This window comes from Callithrix jacchus, chromosome 8 (assembly GCF_049354715.1).
Source record: "Callithrix jacchus isolate 240 chromosome 8, calJac240_pri, whole genome shotgun sequence".
NCBI lineage: Eukaryota > Metazoa > Chordata > Mammalia > Primates > Cebidae > Callithrix > Callithrix jacchus.
In genome coordinates, this window is record NC_133509.1 from 85,224,204 (window position 1) to 85,246,827 (window position 22,624).

Sequence of the window (22,624 nt, forward strand, 5' to 3'; positions counted from 1 at the left end):
AGCATTTTTTGGATACATAATATTTGCACATATTTATGAGGTACATGTGATATCTTGTTACATGTACAAAGTGTGTAATGATCAAATCAGGGTAGAGTATCCATCACCTTGAGTATTTGTCATTTCTATGTGTTGGTAACATTTCAAGTCTGCTGGGATTCTAGCTATTTCAAAATGTTAACTGTAGTCAAACCTTAGAATTTATTCCATCTAACTGTATGTTTGCACCCATTAATCTACCTCTCTTTATCTCCCCTCCCATCCTTCCCAGCCTCTGCTATTATGCTACTTTCTACCTCCATGAAATCAATGTGTTTTTCTCCCACATGAGTAAGAACACAACACACTTGTCTTTCTGTGCCTGATTTTCCTTAACATGGGAACCACCAGTTCCATCCGAGTTGCTGCAAATGACATGATAAACATGGGAGTGCAGGTATTCCTTTGATACACTGATTTATTTTCCTTTAGAGACCCAGGGACCGCGGGATCATATGGTAGTTCTGTTTTTAGTTTTCTGAGAAATTTCCAAACTGTTTTCCATAGTGCCTGTACTAATTATTATAACATTCCCACCAACAGTCTACAACAGTTGCCTTTTCTTCACACTCTCACCAGTAGTATATTTTTTGTCTTTTTATTAACAGCCATTCTAACTGGGGTAAGATATTTCACTGTGGTTCTGACTTACATTTCCCTGATAATTAGTGATGCTGCACATGTTTTTTGCATACCTCTTGGCCATTTTTATGCCTTCTTTTGAGAAACGTCTATTCACATCCTTTGCCCACTTTTTAATGGAATTGTTTTTCATACTGTTGGCTTCCTTGCATATTCTGGATATTAGTCCCTCACTGGATGTATCTTTTGCAAACATTTTCTCCTATCCAATAGGCTGCCTCTTCATTCTGTTGTTTCCTTTACTATGCAGAAGCCTTTTAATCTAGTCTCATTTGTCTATTTCTTTTAATATAGTCCCATTTGTCTATTTCTTGTTTTCGTTGCCTGTGTTTTTAAGGTCTTAGCCATAAAATCTGTTAGACTGATGTCCTCAAGTGTTTCCCCTACATTTTCTTCTAGTAGTTTTATAATTTCAGGTGTTAAGTCTTTAATCCATCTTCAGTTGAATTTTGCATATGGTGAGAGACAAGAATCAGGTTTCATTCTTCCGCATATGGATATCCAATTTTTCCAGCATCATTTATTGAAAAGGGTGTCCTTTTCCTAATGTACGTTCTTGTTGCTTTTGCAAAAAAATCAGTTGGCTGCAAATATGTGAATTTATTTCTGCGTTATCTGTTTTGTTCCATGGGTCTATATGCCTCTTTCTATATCAATGCCATGCTATTTTGGTTACAACAGCCTTTTAAGACAGGTAGTGTGATGCTTCTAGCTTTTTCTGTTTGCTCAAGATTACTTTGGCTATTTGGGCTCCTTGTTGGTTCTGTAGAAATTTTAGGATTGTTTTATTTCTGTGAAAAATGACTGGTATTTTAGGCTGGGCACGGTGGCTCACGCCTGTAATCCCAACACTTTGGGAAGCCGAAGTGGGTGGATCACAAGGTCAGGAGTTCAAGATCAGCCTGGTCAAGATGGTGAAACCCTGTCTCTACTAAAAATACAAAAATTAGCCAAGTACGGTAGCAGGTGCCTATAATCCCAGCTACTCAGGAGGCTGAGGCAGGAGAACTGCTTGAACCCTGGAGGCAGAGGTTGCAGTGAGCCGAGATTGCACCACTGCACTCTAGCCTGGGCAACAAAGCAATACTCTGTCTTAAAAAAAAAAAGAAAAGAAAAGAAAAAAATGACTGTTATTTTAATAGGAATTGTACAGAATATGTAGATTACTTTGGGCAATATTGTCATTTTAATGATGTTAATTCTTCTGATCCACAAGCATGGGATGTCTTTCCACTTGTTTTTGTGCTTTTCAATTTCTTTCATCAGTGATCTGAAATCTAAATTTTTTTAAATGACATACTTGAATTTGAAAACTTATAATTAACTTTTACTTTATTGGAAAGTTGTTTTAAAGTCTGTTTTTAAACTTTTAAAAATTATGTCAAATTGCTCCTAAGAAAGGATCAGTAGAGATTTAGTTCTTATAGTATTTCCTCGACTATATTTTGCAAATTCAATTTTGAAAACAAAAGTTTAACTTATTATTTATTCTTCATATTTACATACTTATAACTCAGGTAGAAAAGTATTACAAGCTTTCAGTGATGTCTGCAATATAGATGGGAAAGGTGAATGCAAAGAGTAACACATATTCTATAGCAACAGTAAACATGGCTATTTCTGTTGCCCCTCAGCTACCAAAAACTCTCTTAAGTCTCCAGATTTAAAACCTCTCGGTTCATTCACTCATTCAGCCATTTATTTTTGTAAGCATCTGTTAGGCAGTCATGTGGCTGTGCTAATCCTATTTGACTCTTCTTTCTCCTTTGTCCTTCAAACCCCATTAGTGGTCAAGTCCCATTAATTTGGGCATGACCCACTTTTTCCCCTTTCCAAATTTTTGAAGTACAGGTCAAGCCTTCATTAACCACTGAATATGCACCAAATGGAAGATTATACAGTCATTAAAACTACTCATAAAAAGTATACAACATGAAGAAAATGATTCAAGTAAAAAGCAAGAACAGAAAACTATACAAAATATTATATAATCACATCAATATAAAAAAAGAATTTGGCATGAAAAAAATGAAGCAAATAATATACTGAGATCTCTAGCAGATGGGTACTTTGCCTTTACTTTGCTGCAGATTTGCTGCCTTTACTTTGCTGCAGATTTCCTATAATAAGCAGTTATTATTCTAGAAGAAAATATAAACGAGCTTTATTTTTTAAAACTATTTTAGTTAGATAACAAATTATTCCTGAGGTTCAGAAGTGCATATCAGAAACAACCAAAATAAACACTCAAGCATGCAGTTGTCTTAATCCTTTAACCTAATTCTTTAAAAACGAAAAGGTGCTCACCCATGGCTCTTACTGCACTTCTACATGCCCAGAAAACCTCTGCTCTTAATGTTCCAGTGAGACTCTGATGTCAGCTTTCATAAATAAGTTGTTCTTACCAACTACTTCACGTTATTTAAAACTTCAGTGATTTGCTTTCTCCTAAACTCTAATTCTCATTTTTCCTTCAAAAACGTCCTAGATTTCCCTTTCCTATTACCACTGGTACCCACTGGTACCTGCAATCCTCTTTTCTCTAGGAATCTACCCTTAATTCTAGTACAAAAGTAATCTTTAAACACTGCTTTCATAGAATCACTTGTCTTTTTGAAATGTGCAATAACTTCCACTTGACTCAAATCTATAAGCCTATTGTTGAACCACAAATCTCCATTCCATGTTACATCTTATTTCTTCAAACCAGGCAGAGCTACACTGTTCGTTAGATTTAAACCAGGCCTACTCTGTTTTCATTGTGTTATTCCCAATTTTCCACATAAAATGTCCTTCTTCTGGCCCCTGTTCATCTAAAGGCCAAGCTTGAGGCCCAGTCCAAGTCCAACCTCTTCTATGAATCATCTCTTTAAGTATTTCAGTCTACACTAATATCTCTCTGACTCCCTGTTGCACTTACAGTTAGTATCACAAAGTATAACAATTGCTTTGTGACCATTGTGTATAAACTGGTTTTGTTTCCCCAAAGAAGGTACCAGACAAATAAGGTACCAGAAAGCAGAGACCAACAGGCCCAAGGAAAACGCTAGACACGTAAACAATTAATACTAAATGAATAAATTTTTCTACAGTCAAAATACTAATGCTCCAAAACATTTTTAAAGTCACCTTATTTGAACTTATGTGGGCCAAAAAGTAAATCTCTCTCATATTTTATTTTTATCCTGCCAAAATTTAAAGTCTATTACTTGGTAGAAAAAAATAATCAGACAAGAAAGTTTTATTTTCTTCTTGCTTCATTTTATCTAGTGAAACCAGGACTTTAGGAATAAAGTAGAACTGTACATTTCTCCAATCTCTTCTGCTTCTTTCAGAAGTATCTCCAAGTCAGAAGATATAAAAAGTACCTTACTTTCCTTAATTATATGGTAATATTTTTTGCCTGTTACAAAAAGAATAAAAAGACATGCTCAACACACAACCGTATGGCAGTAAGTCTTTCTGATCAACTCAGGAAAGAATTCCTGAACTACTAAATCAGTTTTGTTCAAAGAAAAACTGCAGTAATGTACTTGCTCACGGTATCACTGAGCATGCCCAATTCTTCCTATTCTTTCCTTTCCCAAGTTTAAGTCCAGTGGCTCTGAAGATGTACCCTTCCCATTATTCTACCAAATCTGAACATAAATTCAACCCAACTGGAGACATTAAATTCTCTAGGTTTACAAGAGTCACAGCATTAAGAGACTAGACAGCCTTGAGATAAGAACCAGGTTTATACAACACAAGTTAATTCATTCAGTATAGATTACCAACTATTTGCACACAGGCTTAAGCAAGACTAGCAAAGTAGAAAAGTATTTTGCTAGGAGTATTAGTTTGTGCCCCAAGAAAATCTAGAAAAGAACATCTTTTCACTTGACATGTCAATAAACTACTATAGTATTTATATGTTAAGCTACCTGAAGCATGCCTCCCCTGATTCTGAGGCATTCTTTGGAAGAGATCATGGTTGTATTCATAATATCTGAATTCTTCATGTGTACGATCTCCAAGTGGCCGCTTTCTCTGACCATCAAAAAAATTGTCTGAATAATAGTATCGGGAACCAGAGTCTCCATTTTCAACAGCAAAATTAACTTCCGTTACAAATGACTGAGAAGAGCCATACTCTCTAGGGACATCTGCTAGACTTCTGGCAAGATAAGAAGGTGCAGATAATCTGTTGCTTTCTCTTCTCATTATTTCATGAGGTGTTCTTTGAATTGGAGTTCTAAGGAAACTCTGGTTTCTTGAAACTACCCCATCTCCAGAAGCTGAAAAGGCATTAGGGCTTGAATCTGGAAGACAGATATCAGTTCGTCTGGGAATTGTTGGACCATGCCGGATGAATGAAGGCATAAGATCTATAATGAAACAAAGGATAAAATTAGCCTTTTAATAAGTAACAAAAGCAGTTTTCAAAAGTTGTTCATTTGTGTCTACAACCCCAAAATCAAAATGTCAGTAAACTTAAGAAAACACAATTTTGGGCCGGGCACGGTGGCTCACACCTGTAACCCCAGCACTTTGGGAGACCAAGGCGGGTGGATCACAAGATCAGGAGATGGAGACCATCCCGGCCAATATCGTGAAAACCCGTCTCTACTAAAAATACATAAAATATAGCTGGGTGTGGTGGCGCAGGCCTGTAGTCCCAGCTACTCAGGAGGCTACGGCAGGAGAACTGCTTGAACCCAGGAGGTGGAAATTGCAGTAAACCGAGATTGCGCCACTCCACTACAGCCTAGGCGACAGCGCAAGGCTCCGTTTCAAAACAAAACAAAACAAAACAAAATAACAACAAGGAAACACAATTTTGGCCAGGTGTGATAGGTCACGCCTGTAATCCCAGAGCTTTGGGAGGCGGAGGCAGGCGGATTACGAGATCAAGAGATCCCAGACCATCCTGGCCAACATAGTGAAATCCCGTCTCTACTAAAAAATACAAAAATTAGCTGGGCGTGGTGGCACGGGCCTGTAGTCTCAGCTACTCAGGAGGCTGAGGCAGAAGTGCTTGAACCCAGGAGGCAGAGATTGCAGTGGGCGGAAGTTGTGACACTGCACTCCAGCCTGGGCGACAGAGGGAAGCTGTCTCAAAAAAAGAGAGAGAGAAAAAAAAAAATAGTAGCCCTTTCTTCTCTTGGAATTACCTAGCACCAGCGCAGTAATCAAAAGCTAGAAAACTACAAATTTAGGTAAGAAACTGAAAATAAAAAGCTCTCATTTCAAAGAGGCACCAAAATGCTGAATCGGCTCAAAAACACCAAGCCGGAAACTATGTAATTATAATTCAAAATAGTAGATGATAGTAGAACAATGGCTTTTAGGATATAGTACTTTTATTTTTGAGACAGAGTCTCACTCTGTCGCCAGGCTGGAGTGCAGTGGCGCGATCTCTGTTCACTGCAACGTCTGACTCCTTGGTTCAAGCAATTCTCCTGCCGCAGCCTCCAGAGTAGCTGGGATTACAGGCATGCGCCACCACGACTAGCTATTTTTTGTATTTTTAGTAGAAACAGGGTTTCACCATGTTGGCCAGGATGATCACAACCTCCTGACCTCGTGATCCAACAACCTCAGCCTCCCAAAGTGCTGGGATTACAGGCGTGAGCCACCGCACCAGGCCAGGACATAGTACTTTTAAATACGAAACTTGAAAACAGCGTAAAACATTTCTAGTGAGAAAGCAAATACCTCTAAAACAAGAAAAAATCTGAATATGGAGACACCCTTACTATTCATTAAGTAAACAACATTGGAGACATTCATATTAATAAGCTTCAGAAATTAACACTGGACAGAAACAAATTATCCGAATAAATAAGGCTCAACACTTCAGGTAACGACAACAAAAGTGTATCAGAAGTTACTTAAGTGTGACAAACACAATTCATGATTTCAAGTAATGTTTGATAAACTTTATTTGTAGCAAACCAGCAAGCTATCGCTGAAATACAGCGAAAAACCTAACCTCATGTGTAACTGAAAGCCAAGTCGTTTAAAAAAAAAAGTTTAAAAATCAGGTTTCGAGTTACTGGTGTACTCAACTGACATCTATTTTGTTGATAGTATTGCAAGTACTACAATATACCTGGTAGGCTGACAATATGGTTATAACGGAAAAGCATGCTCTCCAACTGTGTGATCTTGGGAAAATACTAGAAACTCAGCTTCCCAATTACAATATGAGGTAACGCTTAAGTCACTAGGTTACTACCAGCTTCCAAGAAGGAAACTTACGCAAAGGGCCTGGGACACTGTGTGAGCAGCAAACCAGCTCTTTGCCTCACAAAAGTCGTGAACACACAAGAATTAAAAATTCAAGAGACTCAACTCACAAAATCAAATACTTAAGAAAAGCAGAGGGGGAGAGGAGGCGGGGGTGGGGGTGGGATACACCCCATTACAAAAAACCTTTCGGGTGGAGGGATTCCCTAATGATAGAAATTATTTAGAGTTGCCTTTTTGGACTCTCACGAATATAGCCAAACAGAAAGGTTTTGGGGTCTCTGCTGTGGGATGTAAGAGTGATGAGCCTTTGGGTGGCGGCTCCAAGAGCGAGGGTGTGCTTTTCACCTTCTCAACTCTGCATCCGCCAGCAGGACTAAGGAATTCTGCCCCAGAATTCGCACAACTTGTAGCACGGTCGAGAGATACCCGCAATGTTTGCAAACATAAGGCACATCACCACGCATCTAGAAGAGGAAAAAGGTGTCCCTGTCTCATCACTTTTACTCCTATAGCATTAGGTGATAAACAGTTTACGCGTTTCGTAGTCTCTCTTCCAGGACTCAAAACCAACAACCCTCTGCCAGGCGGGGCGGGGCAGTATGTTATTTTTAGGGGGTGCCTATTTGGCTGGGTTGGGAGGGGGGAATTAACCCAAGTTTCTTACTCTTTATGGTCTTTCCATCAACGAATACCACGTTAGGCACAAAAAAATCTCAAAACCAGCCTACTGGGGAGCCGCCGGCGCCCCCGCCCAGGTCTCCACAGCCCGTAGCCGCCTGGGCCAGGTGCGGGCGCGCCCCGCCTGACACTCACTCCGAAGCAGAGGCGACGTCTCCTTCTTCACGTACTTCCCCTGCACCTCGGCCGGCTTGGACACTTCGTTTTTGGTTTTCTTTCGGGACAGCATCCTTCACGATGAGGCCTGAGGCCGCGCTGAGCTGCCTCCCTAGGGCTCGGCGCCGGGCGCCGGCAGTCTGCGCCGCCACCTCCGCCGGCGCCGCCGACTCCTTCCCTCCCGAGCCGCCGCCTCCGTCTCCGCCTCCGCCGCCGCCTGTCCGGAGCCCGGGGTTGCCCGCAGGGACTGCCGCATGTTCAGGGCGCTAAGCGCGCCGGCCGCCGCTCAGTCGCTGGTCAGTTCCTTCCCGGAAGTCGGCCCGCTCTGCGACGCTGCCCGGGGACGCCGTGAGGAGAGCCCAGCGACGCCGGGCCAGGGCCACGGTCCACCGCGGGCCGCCGGGTAACCGCTACCATTACCGCCGCCGCCGCCTATATCCCATAAACTTTCCCCGCGGCCGCTGGGAATTCTGGGAAGCTCGGCGCCTCGCGGGCCGCCGCCGCCCCTCCCCCACCGAGGCTAAGGGTGAGACTCAGGCGCCGGAACTCGGATGCGGGCGCTTTGGGCTAACCTGCAGGCCCTGCGGAGCTGCGGCAGTCCTCACTCATCCTCAGCGAGAAGCAGGCCCCGCTGACCATGAAGATGAGGACGACAGCTGTAGCGCTGAATGTGGGAGCTTGTTGCGCGCGCATGTGGTGGAGCCTACTTTCCACATAATTTTGCTTTTGCACCCCTTGGGTTTCAGGGTACGCGGTGATCTTCTCCCACCAGACGTTGTACCCTGTTTGAGAGCGTTCTTCATAGGGTTTCCTGGGCTGGTGAATTCAGTTTCCCGAATAATGCAGAATGCTAGCCATGTTCTCCAGGCTAGTGCTACACCCAATAATCTCTTCTGTTGGAAACGTTAATGCAGATTAACTAGGAATCAGTAGAGTAACCCTCTACTGAGTATCAGGGAGTGCAGTGCGTTTTTCTAATAAAAGGAAAAAGCGGAAGAATGCAAGATGGAATTTCCAGTACCTTTTAAAGATACATTTGATGTTAGCATATTACAATTATTTTATTGCATCATCATTATCATTAGTATGATTAATAGCTACATATTTCCTCCTGACGTTATGTGTTACGATATTGGAATTTTGAGGACTTTAACCATTACAAGTCAGGACCCGGAATTTTCTATCTAAAATAATAGACTCTACTTCCTTCGACATAGCTTAGCAAGACTGCCAAATGTACAGGATAGAATTTGGAAAATCAGATTAGATTCATCCCCTGGTGGCCAAATTAAGGCTTTAATAATGGAGAAAGTAAGCAAAACATACCGTGTTAGATAAGCGATGAAGTGAAAATAAGAGAGGATTCACATTTTTAGGAAGGATGATGGAGGGACGAGAGAAGGCTCATGAGAAGGTGACACTGGAGTTTAGTGACAAAGTGAGGAAACTGACCATGCAGCTATCTGGAGGAAGAGTATTCCAGGCAGAAAGAACAGCAAGTGCAAAGTCACTGCAAGTGGCCGTGTTCCTGGCAGATTAGAGGAACAGTAAGAGGGTTTATGTATTGGAAAAGAGGGGGCGATGCAGCTAGAGAGCACCAGGAGTTATGGCATCTAGGACTTTGAGGCCATTGTAAGGAATGTCACTTTGAGCAGAGGAGTGACATGATCCCAGTTAATATTGTAATAGGACTGTTTTGCATGCTGAGTTGAGAGTGGATAATGGAGATAACGGCAAAAGTAGGGAGATCAGTCAGTTATTGCTGACTTGGACCCAGGTAATAATAGGTGGAGATAAGAGGACATATTTTGGACATATTTTAAAGAGAGCCAACCAAATTTGCTGACATTGAATATGGTGTATGAGAGTATCACTCACTTCCATGGGTATAAAAATCTTAAACAGAATTGGAGCTTACTTACTAGAAGCAGAATATACTCTAAGAGAAGCATTAGAAAAACAGTTACTTGTTCCTGTAGTTCAGAAAAAAGGGGCAAGTCCTAAAGCGTTGATAGTGTGCAGGGAGAAGAAAGAGTGATGAAACTTAAGTGAAAACACAATGGGGTTTTGTTACCAGTTCAGGATATGAAGGTGGGAGATGAAGGGGGAGCCAAAGAAGTGCCAGGTTTCTGCCCAAGGCTTACCTCAGAGAAGGATAAAAGGATATTAGCACCTTGTTAATAAAAGCAACTTTTCACACCTGGGGTTTTCCCAGAGCCTAAAATACAGGACATCTTTCACATGCATGGAGGAAAGAACCCTGGAATTTTATAGTTGAAAAAGAATTCTGAGGTCGCCTAGGCTCATCTCATTGACATCGGAAATAAACTAAAAAATTAAGTTTTTTGTCTCAGATTACATTCCTGGTTAGTGGCCGAATAGCATCAGAACTGGAGTTTTCAATTTCTGTTTTTTTTTTTTTCACCTGAGACATAGTCTTGCTCTGTTGCCCAGGCTGGAGTGCAGTGGCACCTGCAACCTCTGTCTTCTGGGTTCAAGATATCCTCCTGCCTTAGCCTCCTGAGTAGCTGGGATTACAGGCACATGCCACCACATCTGGTTATTTTTTGTATTTTTAGTAGAGATGGGGTTTCCTCATGTTGGCCAGACTGGTCCAGAAATCCTGGCCTCAAGTGATCTGCCCATCTCAGCCTCCCAAAGTGCTGCAATTATAGGCATGAGCCACTGTGCCAGCCTCAGTTTCCATTTGGGGCTCTTTTCTGCTACAGAACATTCAGAATCCCATTAATGTGAGTCCAGACTGTTTCTAACATAGTTGTTTTGAAAGCCATCTATGTTCCTTACGAAGTACTTACCTTTTTTTTTTTTTTTTTTGAAGTACTTACCTTTTACAATGCTATTTCATTTCTTTGAATTGTAGCAGAGAGAAAGCTTTAACTAGGTGCTGTACTTGACACCTAATTTGCCTTTTTATCAAGGAAGGTACATTCCAGAATCAATAATCTGCAGGCAGCATTAGTGATAGCAATGCACAGCAAATATGTGAACTTTGAATATGAATCCTTAAATGTAAAAGCTTTGAATTCATGTCTATTTCATAGAAATTTCTTGACTTCTGAGAATTTTTATTAAGGAATTCAGATTTGCTGTAGTTCTAGAGAGCTGTAATTCTCCAGACACTGCCATCAATAATGCTAATACTGCATTACGGCTGGGCGTGATAGCTCACGCCTGTAATCCCAGCACTTCGGGAGGCCAAGGCGGGTGGATCACGAAGTCAAGAGATCGAGACCATCCTGGTCAACATGGTGAAACCCCGTCTCTACTAAAAATACAAAAAATTAGCTGGGTATGGTGGCACATGCCTGTAATCCCAGTTACTCGGGAGGCTGAGGCAGGAGAATTGCCTGAACCCAGGAGGCGGAGGTTGCAGTGAGCCGAGATCGCGCCATTGCACTCCAGCCTGGGTAACAAGAGCGAAACTCCTTCTCAAAAAAAAAAAAAAAAAAAATACTGCATTACATAATAGAGATTTTTTTTTCCCTTCCAGTTGCGAGAAAACTGGCAGTTAGGTAGTTTCTCATGTTTTAACAACTCTTTTTTTAAAATTAATTTAGCATTAACATTTATTTTAGTGGAGCCTATAGGGTGTGACCCTGGACTAAACTCATAGCATTCTGAGTTCTTGGTCGTCTCATCTGAAAATGAAGAAAGTGAACCACTTGATTTCTAAAGTGTCTTTCAGTCTTAGAGTTTTCTGCCATGTGGGCAGAAAGGACTATGCAAAAATAAAAACTTACATTCATAGGATAAGAGAAACATTGGTGGTGATTTTCTTTCTTCAAAAAGTTTTTTTTTTTTTTTGGTTGGGTACAGTGGCTTATGCCTGTAATCCCAGCACTCTGGGAGGCAGAGGCAGGCGGATCACCTGAGGTCGGGAGTTTGAGGCCAGCCTGACCAACATGGAGAAACCCCATCTCTCCTAAAAATACAAAATTAGCTGGGCTTGGTGGCACATGCCAATAATCCCAGCTACTCGGGAGGCTGAGGCAGGTGAATTGCTTGAACCTGGGAGGCAGAGGTTGTGGCGAGCTGAGATCGTATCATTGCACTCCAGCCTGGACAACAAGACTGAAACTCCATCTCAAAAAAAAAAAAATTTGTTTTAATTCAACTATTAAAGAAAATATTAAAATGTCAGCTTTATATAAAATCATCAGTAGCATAAAAATAAAATTTCATGCCAGATTGTTACTTTCAAAGACAGCCAAGGTCTTTATGCTATGTTGACTTCCTCTTGTTAGAAGCACGTAAAAATTTAAAGGGTGAACTACTCAGTGAAAGATTATCCAAGAAAGACAACCAAAATGGAAATAAGCCCTACATATGGAGCCTCCAAAAAAAAAAAAAAAAAGCGAGGAACTTCTAGTCGACTCTCCAACTCACTCTTCTTGTTCACATAGCAAGATAAACTTAATCTGTCTCAGGAAGAAGTAACAAGTATGCTAAATTATACCAATTATAGTTCTTCAAGTCTCCAACATTTTGCTATTAAAACATGGGAGGGGGCCAGGCGCGATGGCTCGTGCCTATAATCCCAGCACTTTGGGAGGCTAAGGTGGGTGGATCACCTGAGGTCAGGAGTTTAAGATGAGTCTGGCCAACATGGTGAAGCCCCCATCTCTACTAAAAATACAAAAATTAGCCAGGCGTGGTGATGTGCGCCTGTAATCCCAGCTGCTTGGGAGGCTGAGGCAGGAGAATTGCTTGAACTCAGAAGGCAAAGGTTGTAGTGAGCTGAGATGATGCCACTGCACTCCAGCCTGGGCAACAGAGTGAGACTATTTTAAACAATAAAATAAAATATGGGAGGGTAAATTCCTAAGTGTCCTCGAGGCAGACACTTTGGTTGTTTCCTATGAAGGATAAGGGTATGTAATAAAGCTCCGAAGATATTATATAATTGCTTAATATTAGCAACTTAGTTGGGTTTGCAAACTCCTCTTATGTAAGATGAATCATTCCCCAAGTAACATAGAAAATTAGTATTACAATTCTAGTCAAAAGGAGTCAAGCTGGGAGAGTCAGTGTCTCTGAGCTTAGCTTTTGTTCTTATATACTGTTATTGCCTAGACTTAGAGGTCCTCTGAAACCTTGACAGAAAGCCAAAATGAGTCTTTTATTCTTGGCAGCACTGGCCTTGGACTTCAGTTGTCTGTCCTTCGTGTTCTTCCTGTCTCTTGGCTTCTCTGACCCTAGAAACTTTTATCTTCCTTCCAGAATTGGGCTGTATCTTCAGCCACGTTTAACTTTATTTTTAAACTATTCTTTGCAATTGTCAGTTTTTACTTGGCTTCATGATATTGTGAAATATATATTTGGTCTTCATGTCTCTTTCCTCTTAAACCCTTGCAATCTCCAGCAGAGTATTTTTTTTATATGCTAATGAGATGATGGGGCTGGATAGCTTCAGGATAAGGGCTGGTCACCCTATAAAGACCAAGGTGGGATTAGAGGGTTGGGACTTTCAGCCCTACCACCAACCTTCTGGGACTCGAAAGGGGCTGAAGGTTAAGTTGATCACCAGTAGCCAGTGGTGTAATAAGTCATGTTTACGTAATGGCGAATCCATGAAAACCACAAAGGGCAGGGTTTTGAGAGTTCTTGGATGGCTAAACACACTGAGGTTCCTGGAGGGCACCATTCCTAGGGAGGGCATGGAAGCTCTATGCCCCTTCTCCCATACCTCTCCCTATGTGTCCCTTCCAGCTCACTGTTCTCGAGTGTCCTTTATTCTATCCTTTTCAGTAAACTGGTAAACACAGTATTTCTCTGAGTTCTGTAAGCTGCTCTAAAAAATTAATAAAACCCAAGGAGGGAGTTGTGGGAACCCCAGTTTATAGCTGATGGGTCAGAAGCACAGGTCACAATGTGGGGCTTGGGATTGGCATCTGAAGTGGGGACAATCTTGTGGGACTAAGCCCTCAACCTATGGGATCCTTTCAGGTAGATCGTGTTAAAATTGAATTTAGAGGACACCTGGCTGGTGTCCACTGTAGAATTGATTGCTTGGTGCGTGAAGAAATATCCCCATACATCAGGTGTCAGAAATTGTGTGAGTACAAAAAAGCATTTTTGTTTTTTTTTCCCCGTATGTAACAGGCTAAAGTAAAAACTTCTTTTTTAACTCAGTAAAAAGTAACTAAGGCTCTCATTATGGGTGTCTATTGCATTCCCTCCACATAACGTAGGAGCCCAACAATATTGCAGCCGCTATAAGCCACACCATTATTTCTCATGTGCTGTGGCCACTTCGTGCTGATGCAGAGGCTCTCTGCAAAGATGATCTCCAAGAGACCCAAATGGAAATTGAAACAAAACACACTCTTCTGTCTTCAACAGCTGTTGGGGATTTCACTAGCCATTTTTTTTTTTTTGATGGAGTCTTGCTCTGTTACCCAGGCTGGAGTGCAGTGGCATGATCTTGACTCACTACAACCTCTGCCTCCTGGGTTCAAGCAATTCTCCTGCCTCAGCCTCATAAGTAGCTAGGATTATAGGCACCTGCCATCATGCCCAGCTAATTTTTGTATTTTTACTAGAGACAGGGTTTTATCATGTAGGCCAGGCTGGTCTTGAACTTCTGACCTCAGGTGATCCACCCACCTCGGCCTCCCATAGTGTTGGGCTTACAGACATGAGCCACTGCGCCCAACCGTTTTTTTCTTTTAGACAGGTGTCTCACTATGTTGCCCAGGATAGCCTCGAACTCCTGGGCTTACGTGATCCTCCTACCTCAGCCTCCCAATAGCTGGGACTATCGGCACAAACTACTGTACCCAACTTTCAGTAGCCTTTTAACATGACCAGCTCTTTTTCCAGGCTGCCACCTGTTCTCTTAGTCTTTCTTCTCCCTGCCAAAAATGCTCTACTTCCATTTCTTGTCTTGTAGAAAATGTCTCTGTATCATCTCCTCCTTATCTTGTGGTCTGCTTTGTTGAAAGGTCTAGTGACCCTTTTCTCTGAGACAAGTTTAATCTTAGGGTGCAAAGCAAACATGATTTATGAGAAAAGAGGGAGGGAAAAATACATCTGTTTGAAATGGTTACAAGAAAGAAGTTTAAACAGAACTTCCTCAGTAGAGCCAGAATGTAAAGAATTAAGTAAAAAATGGAAATATCACATTCCGCATGGAGACTGGCCACATAAATGTGTCTCCTCTCCCTCCTGGAACCCCAGTTAATTGACAAGGAAATAATATAGAGGGAATAAACTCATAAGAACACAAGATAGGCCATCAGATTAGTAGATGTGATGTTAATAAATGTCTGGAAGTTGAAGAGTGATAGGGTTAAAGTAGGGTGGGGAGGAGATCAAGAGACAATGAAGCAGGATGGACAAAGTATTTTAGTTCACAGCCTGAGATACTTAGTGAAGCACATGCAGCCAGAGGCCTAGGCAAGGCTTGGGGTCACATGTACCTGGTTTAATTAAGGAAGATAGGAAACTAATGTGGAGCTGAGAAGAGACATTAATTGAAAGACATCCACCCCCCATACATAGAATTTCAGATGTGAGGCACCTATTTTCTTGAAAAGGGATCTTCAGTTTCTCTTTTTGGATAAATTAAATTATTATTATTAAATAATAAAAATATTAAATATTATTTAATAATAAATTAAATTGTTAGTATTAAATTAAATAATAAAGATCTTGGCATTCTAACATTTGTATATCCTGCAAACAAAAGAACTCATCTCATAGAGCAGGTCTTCTGGGTAGTAGACCCTGATGCCTCAAATAAGACTCACAAGTGTTTACTTTTTTGTTTTGTTTTTTTTGAGACAGGGTCTCACTCTCACCCATGCTGGAGTGCAGTGGTACAATCATGGCTCACTGCAGTCTTGACCTTGACTTCCTGGACTCAATCCATCATCCTACCTCAGCCTGCCAAGTAGTGGGACTACAGGAGCGTACCACCACACCTGGCTAATTTTTCAGTTTTTGTAGAGACCAGATTTCACCATGTTGCCCAGGCTGGTCCCAAAATGCTGGGGTCAAGTGATCTGCGCAACTCAACTTCCCAAAGTGCTGGCATTATTATAGGCATGAGCCACCATGCCTGGCTGTGTTTACTTTTTTTAATATGTCATTTTAAAATATAAGTATGCAATCAAGGATCACCAGAAATTTTAGGAAAACTTGCAACATGAGAGATAGCAATATAAACAAACAAAAATAGACAACAAAGAAAACAGGTAATTCAGAGCATAAATGAGTACTTTAAGCAACAGTGCTTATTACTATCATCAGAAATATTTGCAGGAAGATATTGCATTCATAAAACAATAGGAAGCTATGAAAAAGAAACAAATCAGAACAATAAAGAGCTCTTGGAAATTAAAGATGGGGTTGACAAAATAAAATTTTCAGAACTAAGTTAGGAAGATAAAGTTGAGAAAATCTCCCAGAAAACAGAACAAAAAGACTGAAATGGGAGATCTGAGGGAACAGATAAGAGAAATAGGCTTTCTGCAAGAGGTCCAATATCCTGAAAAGGTGAGTTCCCAAAGAGATAGCAGAGAAAATGGAGAGGTGTATGGCAGACTCACTTGACAGCAATAACTTAAACACACCCTGAGAATGGCCCTGTCATCTAAGAAGAATGTATGTTTGTAATTCCAGACTAAGGAATTTGGGAGTAGCCAACCAAGAAATTCATTCCTTATCTACAAAGAACATCTTAATCCTGGGCCCATCCCGTGGAAGACAGGCCATCCAGGGGGATTGAGGTCCTTTGTTTTGGATTAAATGAAGGTTACCAGGTAGAAGTTGTCAGGAGGAGGGTGCTAAGTGAAAATGCTGTATAAACTGCATGCTTTTCACAAATGGCAGTGGTTCTCCTATCCGGCCCACTGCCACTGGACTACCCTGTACATAAGCCCCCTCGATAAGCCCTATGTCTTGTTTGCTGGCTCTGATTTCTTCTTTGGCCTCTCAAACATGGTATCATTCCTACTGAAATCAGTAGGAGTCTGGTGATGAGATGCCATCATCAAAAATGAATACAAGATACTTTTTCAGAGACGGAAGAATTACCCAATTGATAGGGTATCCCAGGTGCCCCTCGAAATTAATGAAAAAAGATCCATGTCTCAATGTGTTGTGAAATTTCAGAACACTAAGGATGAAGAGAAGACCCTGAAAAGGTTTCAGTGAAAACAAAAGTCAAGTATGAAGAAATGAGAATCACACTAATGTAAGATTTTTCATCAGCAACAAGGATTGCTATGAGACTATGGAGCATGTTTATTGTGACACCATTTACAATAGGAAAGACTTGGAACCAACCCAAATGCCCATCAATGATAGACTGGATAAGGAAAATGTGGTACATATACACTGTGGAATACTATGCAGCCATAAAAAAGATGAGTTCATGTCCTTGGCAGGGACATGGATGAAGTTGGAAACCATCATTCTCAGCAAACTGACACAAGAACAGAAAACCAAACACTGCATGTTGTCACTCATAAGTGGGCGTTGAACAATGAGAACACATGGACACAGGGAGGGGAGCATCACACACTGGGGCCTGTTGGGAGGTGGGGAGGGATAGCAGGGGGTGGGGGGATTGGGGAGTGATAACATTAGGAGAAATACCTAATGTAGATGACAAGTTGATGGGTGCAGCAAATCACCAAGGCACGTGTATACCTATGTAACAAACCTGCAAGTTCTGCACAAGTACCCCAGAACTTAAAGTATAATAATCATAATAATAAAGACTATGAAGCAATGCCCTCAAAAAAACGAGGAAAAATTAATTTATAATTTTATATCCATCAAAAAAGGTGACTTAAAATCCAAATGTCCATTAAAAATGAGAGAATAAAGACATCTTTGGAAATAAAGGGACTCAGAAAGTATACTTCTCATATATCCTAGTAAGTTACTTTAGAAGATAAGTTCTTAAAAAATGAGAGAATAACCTAACACACAGGACAAAACAAAAAGAGAAAAATAGGGACTAAAGAAATCGTGAATCTAACTCAGGAAAGTAATTTTAGTCTCAGTATCATGGCTGTATAGCAAGCCTGGAAGCCAGTCAATCCAGAGTGAAATTGGACTTTAGAGGACTCTAAAAGGAAGCTACCTAGGAAAAGATGAGATTTAAGAAATCTGTACAATTTGGAACAAATTGCAAAGGTGATAAAGGTACAAGATTCAAGGAAAAAAGAACAGCAATGAAACATGAAAATTTGGGGAATTACAGCATTTTGGGCCTTTCTTTAAAAATCTGCTTGTGAACAAAGAGATCAGATTTTATTTTGACAAACCAAGAGATTAGTCAAAATTTGAAACTCAGGATTAGAGAAGTAGCTATAAGTGAACAGGTGGTAATTACTGAATACATTTAAATATCAAAAAGCCTAAACAATGGTGAGAAACCAGGCCAAGCATGGTGACTCATGCCAGAAATCCCAGCACTTGGGGAAGCTGAGGCAGGAGGATCGCTTGAGCCCAGGAGTTTGAGGCCAGCCTGGGCAACATAGTGAGACCCTCCATGTCTACCAAAAAAAAAAAAAAAAAGGAAAAATTAGCCAAGCGTGGTGGAACATGCCTGTAGTCCCAACTACTCAGGAGGTTGTGAGCTGTGATCACATCACTACACTCCAGACTAGGTGACAGAGTGAGCCTTTGTTTTAAATAAATAAATAAATAAATCAGACTTTGTCATGCATTTTCCCATGTTACTGCTTCTTTAAAAATTTCAGTTTAAAGAGCTCAGTATCTTTAAGAACAACCAAAATTATACAACTAGTCAAGACAGGCCTAAACAGGATATTGAATATCAAGATCCTGTGCCTTTGGCTGGTAATGCTGTTTACCTCACGGTGATCAGGATTGAGGAACTAGAAATAACAATTAGACAAAGAGCAGATTCAGTAGAGTGAGGAAATGGGAGGGTATGAACAGGAGGTTGTGGTCAGAGGGGAATTTCAGAGTTTTAAATAGTTATCAGGTGTGACCAAATTACCCCTAGTTGGAGTCGAGGTGGAAGTAATGAAATTGAGAAAGTTGAGGAAGGTAAAGTTCTCATGTTAGAAAACATGGAATATGGGAAAACAAACAAACAAACTGAGCCACTAAAACAGGAGGAAGGGACTGTCCTGCAAGTAGTAGAGAAGGAAGAGGAAAGGCAGCATAAATAAAAGGCATAAAAATAAATCTATTTTCTTTCTTATGATTCATGTATTACTCAGAAGCCTCTGAATTCCTAGAACTTCTATTGAGATTTCCAAATCAGTTAGTAATAACATTCACATATTGTATTTCACTGATGTGCTTCACTGCTGATTTCACAGTGCTGTTACAGGCCTAGTGTCTCCAGATAAATTGACGTGCAGAGCTTCTACAATAGTCTCTTGTGAATTTGGAGCATGGGGAGCCTTGCATGTTGGGGCCTGATGATCTCAGATGTAATTAGTTAACAGAACTGTGGGTGATCAGAAGTTAAGGATGTTGAGGTGGAGAGAATGATCTTGAATTAACCAGGTGGGCCAAATGCCCAAAGTAATCATAAGAGTCCTTATAAAAGGGAGTCAGAAAACTGGGGTTAGGAGACATGAGGATGGAAGCAGGAGGTTGGAGAGGTGAGTCGAGCGTGCAGCCAGCCTCCAGAGGCTGAAGAAGCCAGGGAAGCAGATTCTGCCCTCCGAGCCTCCAGAAGCAACCACCCTGTCAACACGTGGGCTTTAGCCTCCTGAGACAGATTTTGGACTTCTCACCTCCAGAATAGTAAGATAATGAGTTGGTGTTGTTTTATGCCAGTAAGTTTGTGGTAATTTATTACAGTAGCAAGAGGAAACTAATACAAAAAGTTTGCAAATGTTTTCAAGGTTTTGATTGCCGCATTTTGTCAGCAGTGTATGCATGCCTCTGTTTTTACGTTTTGAACTGACACATATTATACATAGTATGGAGTACAGAGCGATATTTTGATGCATATGTATAATGAGTAATGATCAAATCAGGATAATTAGCATGTCTGCAACCTCAAATATTTATCATTGCTTTTGGTGGGAACATTCAAAATCCTCTCTTCTAGCTATGTGAAAATATACAATAAGTTACTAACTCTAGTCACCCTACAGGGTCATAGACCGTTACAGTTTATTTTTCCTAACTGTGGTTTTGCATTCATTAACCAGCCTCTCCCTATTTTCTCCTCTCCCCTCCACTTCCCTCCCTCTAGTAATCACTATACTTTTTAGTGTCCACATGTGAGTGAGAACAGCTGTTACTTATTTTTCTGTGCCTAGTTTATTTCACTTAATATAATGACCTCTAATTCCACCTATGTTGTTGTAAATGATATGATTTAATTCTTTTTATGGTGGAATAGTATTCCATTGTGTATATATGCCACATTTTCTTTAGCCATTCATCTGCTGGTGGACACTTAGGTTGATACCGTATTTTGGCTATCATCAATAGCACTGCCATAAACTTGGGGGTGCAGATATCCCTCTCATTTACTGATTTCCTTTCCTTTGGATGAATACCCGGTAGTGAGACTGCTGGATCATAGAGTAGTTCTATTTTTAGTTTTTGAGGAACCTTCATACTGTTTACCCTAATGGCTATATTAATTTACATTCCCATCTGCAGAGTGTAAGAGTCCCCTTTCTTCTACATCCTCACCAGCATTTATTTTTTGTTTTTGATAATAACCATTCTAACTGGAGTGATACAATATCTCATTCTGGGTTTTATTTGCATTTTCCTGATGATTGAATGTATTTTTAATCTTTACTTTTTTTTTTTTTTTTTTACGTGTATGTCCTTATTTAAATAGCTTGTAAACTTTTCTAGGGTATGAAACATGTTCAGTACTTCTCTTTTTCATCTCATACAGGTGTCCTAATCCTGATAGATCCAAAAAGGTGTTGACAAATTTCAGTAGTATTGATAAATTTCAAGAGAAACTTGATCTGAGTTTTTAAAAAGGAATTGTATGAGTTCTACTTTAAGCCCCCTGAGTTAGATTGAGTATGGCATTACATGTTTTAGAGTTAAAAAAAAAAAATTCTTTCAACAGGATGTCAAAAAAAAGTTTTTGAAAGCAAGCTTAGTGGTGCCATTTTGTTACCAAAATGAAAGAAGCAATTTGAAAAAAATAGGAAAGAAATAGAAATATACAATACAGATTAATATGTAGAAATCTGAACATAGATCATGTTTAACCTTTTACAGTTGTGCATTCTTCCTTATTCCTTTTCCACCTATGTTGTTCTAACAGATTATCAGATCTAACTTTTTGGAGGTATCTTTAGGTTTTTTGAAAATATGATCATGTCATGTGCAAAGAACAGTAAGCTGATTTCCTCTTTTCCAACTTGGTTGCCTTTTATTTATTTCTCTTGCCTGGTTGCTCTGGCTGGGATTTCCAGTAGTATGTTTAATAAGAGTGGTAAAAGTGGGCATCCTTTTCTTACTATAGTTTTTAGAGGAAAGGCTTTCAGCTTTACTCAGTTCAGTATGAGTTTAGCTTTGGATGGTCATATATGACCTTTATTATGTTGAAGTATGTTCTTTTTATGCCAATTTGTTGAGAATTCTTATTAAGTGATGTGGAATTTTATCAAATGTTTTTTTCTGCATCTGTTAAGATGATCAGTTTTTGTCTTCATTCTGTTGATGTGATGTACCACGTTTATTGATTTATGTATGTTGAATCATATTTGCATTCCTGGGATAAATCCTACTTGATCATGGTGTGTTATCTTTCGATGTGCTGGGTTTGGTTTGCCAGTATTTTGTTGAGGATCAGTGAATCTATGTCCCTCAAGGATACTAGCCTATAGTTTTCTTTTTTGTTGTTGTATCCTTGTCTGGCTTTTTGTACTAGGGCAATGTTGGCCTTGTAAAATTAGTTGGGGAGAATTCCCTCCTCTTCAATCTTTTGGAATAGTTTGAAAAGAATTAGTATTTGTTCTTTTTAGGTTTGGTAGAATTTGGTAGTGAAGTCATCTGGACCTAAACATTTCTATGTTGAGAGTTTTTATTACTGGTCCAACTTGAGAAAGTTGAGGAACATAAAGTTCTCATGTTAGAAAACATGGAATATGGGGAAACAAACAAACTGAGCTATTGAAACAGGAGGAAGGGACTGTCCTGCAAGTAGTAGAGAAGGAAAAGGAAAGGCAGCATAAATAAAAGGCATAAAAATAAATCTATTTTCTTTCTTATGATTCATGTATTACTCAGAGGTCTCTGAATTCCTAGAACTTGTATTGAGATTTCCAAATCAATTAGTAACAACATTCACATATTGTATTTCACTGATGTGCTTTATTGCTAATTTCCATGGGAAAAAAATTAGACTCCATTTAATTTGTATGTTGAGACTTTTTATTACTGTTCCAATCTTGGTTGTTTGTATGTGTCCAGGAATTCATTTCCTGTAGATTTTCTAGTTTGTTGGTGTATAGTTGTTCATAATAGTGTCTTTTTTCTTATCTGTGGTATCAGTTTTTTTCTACAAGTATATTTAAGACTGCTTTATTCTAGTTTTAGGATAAAACTTGAAACTAAAATATTTCTGTGTTAGAAAGGATAAATTGGACAGGCATGGTGGCTCATGCCTGTAATCCTAGCACTTTGGGAGACCAAGGCAGGTGGATCACTTGAGGTCAGGAGTTTGAGACCAGCCTGGCCAACATGATGAAAATAAAAAAAATTAGCTGGGCATGGTGGTGGGCATCTATAATCTCAGCTACTTGAGAGGTTGAGACAGGAATCACTTGAACCCAGGAGGCAGAGGTTGCAGTGAGCCGAGATCATGCCATTGCTCTCCAGCCTGGGCAACAGAGTGAGACTCGGTCCAAAAAAAAAAAAAAGGATAGAC

General features: G+C 40.2%; 1 protein-coding gene across 1 annotated transcript in view; it reads right to left on the bottom strand.

Annotated features, from left to right (window-relative positions):
- SAV1 (salvador family WW domain containing protein 1) overlaps positions 1-8,192 on the bottom strand; it is a 38,314-nt gene extending 30,122 nt beyond the window's left edge. Inside the window, exons 1-2 of the mRNA XM_002753891.7 lie at positions 7,729-8,192; positions 4,605-5,048 (exon numbers count right to left, since the gene is read on the bottom strand). Of these exons, the coding sequence (XP_002753937.1) occupies positions 4,605-5,048; positions 7,729-7,822 (538 nt within the window). The 5' untranslated portion in view covers positions 7,823-8,192. The remainder of the gene's footprint in view (positions 1-4,604; positions 5,049-7,728) is intronic.
- Between the last annotated feature and the right edge of the window lie 14,432 nt (positions 8,193-22,624).